General features: G+C 50.5%; 1 protein-coding gene across 1 annotated transcript in view; it reads left to right on the top strand.

Annotated features, from left to right (window-relative positions):
* CSPG5 (chondroitin sulfate proteoglycan 5) overlaps positions 1-3322 on the top strand; it is a 12220-nt gene extending 8898 nt beyond the window's left edge. The window contains exon 4 of the mRNA XM_011375336.1: positions 2795-3322. Within this exon, the coding sequence (XP_011373638.1) occupies positions 2795-2956 (162 nt within the window). The 3' untranslated portion in view covers positions 2957-3322. The remainder of the gene's footprint in view (positions 1-2794) is intronic.
* The last annotated feature ends 2373 nt before the right edge of the window (positions 3323-5695 follow it).

Genomic DNA, 5695 nt, shown 5'->3' with positions numbered 1-5695 from the left:
CCTGGCATCCTTCCCTTGGCTTGTGCCCCAGGGGACATTCTGTCCCCTCTGCCCAAGCTCTGAGCGTGTGAGGGGATGACTTTCCTGTCCGGCAGGGAATGTACTAGCAGATTTTCTACCTTCATTCCTAATTCTCTCCACCTAGCCCAAGTCAGACACGATCACGTTCAAGGTCTGTGGGCACTGACGGTTAAGACAGTTGCCACTTTATCATGAAGTGAAGCCCTGTTCATTGCTTCAGGCACCACACTGATTGCTTGAAAGTGAGGCTGGCAGCCGGATGAAGGTGAGAAAGCCTCCAGGTTAGCCGGGAGGTGGACCGAGGGGCACCCAAATCAAACCTGCCCATGTAGTCTCTCCCCATCCCTTCCCCTCAAATTTCCTTTTTGGTATTGCTGTCTCCTAAAATTTTGGAGAGTTCTATTTATCTTAATAGAGGGGTGATTTCTTTCACATAAGTAAAGTAGACTGAGTGGGTCATTTTCCTGCCCAGTCCCAGTCATCTCTGAAAAGCTTTCCAACCAGAAACGAGCTGCTTTGGGCCTGCGGTGGGGGAAGGCTCAGTCGCGGGGATCTGCTGTGTCCACGGCACTTCCCTTGCCCCTGCTGCTGGCCGGTGCCCTCCCGGGCTGCCAGGCGGCCCTGCAGCTGGGGAGCCGGTGGCCGTGTGAGTGGGAGCCCTTTGTGTAGCTGAGCTGCCAGCCCTGGAAGCATCCGGGGGAAAAGGGGTCCCAGGGGGGATGGCGAGTGTGTAGGAAGCTAGACACTGTCCAGGTGCACAGCGTGAATGAAGTCACCTGAAGTCCTCGGGCAAACTGCTGGGTCTCACAGCTGTCTGCGGAACGTCGTGGCTATGACTCGGTCCTCCTAGACTTGACAGACCTTCCGAGATTTCAGTTTGCTGCTGGGACTTGTCCATGGCGTCCCTTAGAGCAACCCCCCCTCCCCGGCCCTCTGTTTAAATCTTTCTAACTTCTCAGACTCCGCCTTTCCATGGCTTTGGTAAAGCTCTGTGAGCCGCCTCTCCTGATCGAGGTGTGTGTTTGGACAAGGAGGGTCCAGGCCTCAGCCCACAGTACTGCTGGGCTGGAGGCAGTGTGCCAGGAGTAGGGGCATGCAGCACTTCCCAGGACTTATGCCAGATGGAGGTCCTGCTCGCTCGTGGTGATGGCAGGCAGGCCTTCTGCTGAGGGAGTCTGCAGCCCTGGGCACAATAGGGTCGTGCTCTGGGAGACACACCTGGTCAGCAGAGCCCCATCTGGGTTCGGACCCTGCTCACCTGTTCCGTGTGTGGGCAGTACTAGCTTGTCTGACAGCGTTATTTGATACCCGTGCTCCTTATTTTTACAATGCAGTTCGCCCACCCGTTGGCCCAGAAGGCAGTTTCCTCATCTATCCAAATGCCCTGAGCCCTCAAGGGGCCGGGTTTAATCTGGGCTCCCACATTCACGGCGTCAAAACTCCTGACGCCCAGGTCTGTAAGGACTCCCCAATCCACTTCTCTTCACATCATGAGAATGTCCCTGTGCCCCCACAGGCCCCAAAGAGTGTACGATACGGTGGGGAGAGCCGCAGGCGGAGATTATCTTGAGTCTTATCCTCGTAAGTGAGTCTTCTCCTCATAAGAGGAAAGGCAAGCGTAGGCCATCCTGTCTTTGACATCCACAGCGCTCTCTCCAGGGTCTGCAATGGCCCAGCCCTCGAGCGTCCATGCCCAGCGCCCGATCTTTCAAAGCATGCTGATTACCTCGAATTTTGGAAGGGGTTAAAACAAGAAGGATCTGAGCTGGCTGGTCAGATAGGGACATTCTCTGCCCTTCTTGCCAGCCATGGACCTGCCTGGGTGGTTACACAGCCTCTTTGATCAGCAGAGTTCCAGTAGCCATTTGGGGCATCCGAGAAGGAATTGAGGCCCACTGGATCGCACTGGGCGTGACCCCCCTGGGGGCCTCAGGAGAAAGAGCCGTGGGAAGGCTGGAGTTGCCACAAGTGTTCTCTGAGCTCCCAAAATGCAGGATCGGAGGACTCTGTGCTGGTGTAGGTGTCCTGAAAACCTGTAACACGCAAATGCAGGTCAGGTTTGGCAGCCGTCAGAGGGCTGCAGGCAGCATACATGGGTAGGCGGGAGGGCACGGTAGAGGTCAGACGTGGGGGTGAGCCAGCGGCACAAATAGCATCTGTTGTAGAGAATGGCAGATCATCGGGGCCTTGGACTCATCCGGGCTCACACTGAGGAAACACCTTGTAAGTCAGCGTCTTTGTTGTAGATCAACTTCTGAGGGTAAGAGGCTCGCACGCCTCTAGGCTCCCGTCAGGACGTGTACTTGCTGTGGGGAGAGGGACCCGAGCTTTGCCAGGAGAAGCTCTGTGCCTGACTGTGGCCCCATATGCACCCCACTGTCTGCCTGGCCAGCCCTGTTCCTTGACCACGACCTTTCTGTGAGAACAGAACTCACAGGCGGAGGGCCGTGGGAGGGGGCGCCAGGCCGGCCAATAGGCGTCCCAACAGGTGAGACTGTAGAGGGACCAGGCCAAGCATTAAAAGGGGCTGTTTCTCCCCAATCTCTGTCAAAGAGAAAAGTCGTGATCCAGTCACCTGTCCAGTTTTCATGTCTCTGGCCAGCATTTTTGAGGATGACTTTCCTGAAAAGTAGCTGCTAGTGAGTCGCTGTGGTCCCTTCAGGTCTCGGAGTTTCCGTCCTTTTTTTCAGTTCTGCTTCTTCCAGCCAGACAGAAAAGCCCAAGCCCATCGTCTCCTTCCTGTCCACTCCCCTCACCCTTTTTCCTCTTCCAGGATGATCCTGGTGCTCCCCACAAAATCCAGGAAGTCCTCAAGTCCTGCCTGAAAGAGGAGGAGTCATTTAACATCCAGAACTCCATGTCGCCCAAACTGGAGGGTGGCAAAGGCGACCAGGCAGACTTGGAGGTGAACTGTCTTCAGAACAACTTGACCTAAAGCAGAGCAAGGAGATAGGCACTGAACTGGGGGGTGGGGGGTGGGGGCGGGGAGAAGCGTGGCCCCTCTTGTACAGAGTCTATTTCTTGTAACCATTTGTTAAACTCTTTTCTTTTTCTGATCTCATGGCATGCTTTAACGTATTTTGTACAGGAGGGTGAAAAACAAAAAAACAAAATAAGCAAAGAACTTGAACAGAATTGCATACGTGGGGTTGTTCGTCTGTGCTGTCTGTACATTGCTTCTGCTGCTGCGATTTCTAAACCTATACTGTTATTCAACTGACTTTTTTTTTGTACTTTGATCCACCTTTTTTTGAAATACCAGTAAAAAAACAAAGTTCTTGAAATAAAACTTTTTAAAAAGCCATTTTCCTAATGTCATTGTGTCCACTCCCTACTCATTCTTACCGTTTAAGTTGAATTCTTACTTTCATTGAAGATGTTTATTTATACATGTTTGAAACCCCTGTGTATTCGTCAGGTCGGGCTCCCATAACAAAGTGCCACAGACTGGGTGGCTTGAACAATAGAAATTTTAAAAACAATTCTGGAGGCTGGAAGTCCAAGATTAGGGTGCAAACAGAGTTTGTTTCTGACAAGGCCTGTCTTTTTGTCTTGCTAATGCTGTATGGCCTTCACGCTGTGTCCTCACATGGCCTTTTCCCTGTGCGTATTGGGAGAGAGGGAGCGGGAAGAGAGAGAGAGAAAGAGAGAGAGAGAGGGATCTGGTCTTTCTCCTCTTCTGATATCAGGCTAGGGCCCCACCCTGATGACCCCATTTAACCTTATAGGTCCTACCTCCAACACGGTCACATCAGGAGTTAGGGCTTTAACATACAACTTTTGGAGGGAGGGGGGACACCATTCAATCCATACCAGTCTGCAGCAGCTACTATTAAGAATACTCTTTTCTTCTTTCATAGATATTTATTCAGTCCTTACTCAGCCAGGTGCTATGCTGGGCGCCGGGAACTCTAGTTGAGTAAGGTGGACCCTACCGTCAACAAGTTTACCAGTGTACTTGAGAAACACACTTGTAAACAATACAGTACATGGGTCCTTATTGTAGTAGAGGTATATACAAAGCTGTGAGAGTTGGAGTTATGAGTTCAGGAAAGCTCAAGAACAGAGGTTTAAATTGGACTTTGAAGGATGAAGAGGCTTTTCAGGATGATACAGAAGAGGACATTCAAGGCAGAGGGACGTCATGCTATGTGACTAGAGATTGTGAGATGGAAGGGTCCTAGGTGATGAGGTTGGAAAGGGCAATTTAGGACAGAGTGTGAAGGGCCTTGTACGCCATTAAACACAGGGCTGAGGCAAGGTCGGGTTTATTTTCTGAGATACCTGTGGAGACAGTGGCGAAGGCAGAATGGGGATTATAGCAACCCAGGCAATCAGCGAGGATGTATTAGGAAGAGAGTTAAGAATTCGAATAGCCGGAATTACTGACTACTGAGGGAGTTTTCTAGAACTTTGCCTGTGTACCATGTGTGATAATTCCAATAGCTGGAATCCCTTTGAGTGTGTTTCTCTTTCCCAATTTCTGCTGGTTCTCCCTGATTTGTCTTCTCATGTGCCTTATTATTTTTTATTTTGTGCTGGACATTGTATTTGAAAAATTAATTGTTCATTGAAACGTTCTGAGGTCTAGAATAATTTCTTCTCTTAGGGAGGGTTTTTGTTTGCTCCTGTCAGGTGCCCAGGGGCACTAGAATTCTGGGATCACATTACTCCAGCTGCAAGGTTGGATATTTCCCAGATGACAGCGCTATCAGACTGTGCAATGGCTGGTTTGCTTTTGGTTCATCCTTACCCTTGGGACACAATCCCTGGGTTCACAGCCCAAGACAGGCAGTGGTTTATCAGTGCCCCACCTTTGGTAGGTCCTGTATTCCAGCTCCCCCGCCCCCAGCCCTGCAAACTTTCAGAAACACAACTCATCCTTAGTCACCTCTTCCAAGTAGACAGGTGCCTCCAGGGAAGAAGTGGCCTGAATGCCACAAGTGGGCTCACCTGTCTGGATGCCTGTCCTCTCTGGGATGTCAGCCTAGTCACTCTTTAGTATCTTGTTAGCTCTTTGATGCTTCTCAGATGTTTGCATAACTTTTTGGTTGTCCTTAGTGGGAGGATTGATCCAGTTTACCTAGACTCCCATTTACAGACAACAGAGGTCCTCTGTTTTCATCTTGGGACTCTTGCCCAGATGGCATTCAGCTGATGCCGTGAACTCAGTCTGCTCTTTGCTATTGGATAGGGCTGCCTATTGGGATGTTGGGTTATGGCCTGTGCGCATTATGGATTCCCAACCTAACCCTTATCCACTTTGGGAGATTGGCATGGTTCTGCTTAGGACTTCCTATACTCGTGAATTAAGGGACAGACCTGTCTTTCATGGATAGGTACCTCTGGCTCCTTTCATAAGGAGGCCCAGTCAAGAGAGATTGTATGTGAAGCACTTTGTAAGTTCTAAATCCCATCCAGACATAAGGGTTTGTTAGTATTGTGTTTTGTTTTTCCCACAAGAGTATTATGCAATGCAGATCAAAGCCCTTGGCTCTGTTCCACCTCACAGCACATGCAGGAGGGATGGGAAAACCCAGATCGGAAGGGGAGCAGGAGGCAGTGCAGGCCTAATGAATAGAGTTACCAGATGCTGCCAAGAGTCTTTGACCCAGAGGAGGAGCTGACGTGTTGGAATAGGATATATTGATGTCTGTCTGCGCCAGCCCTCCTT

The sequence above is a fragment of the Pteropus vampyrus genome, unplaced genomic scaffold (assembly GCF_000151845.1).
Source record: "Pteropus vampyrus isolate Shadow unplaced genomic scaffold, Pvam_2.0 Scaffold271, whole genome shotgun sequence".
Classification (NCBI taxonomy): Eukaryota; Metazoa; Chordata; class Mammalia; order Chiroptera; family Pteropodidae; genus Pteropus; species Pteropus vampyrus.
The sequence above is the reverse complement of the archived record's forward strand: the minus strand, read 5'-3'. Positions and strand labels throughout refer to the sequence as shown.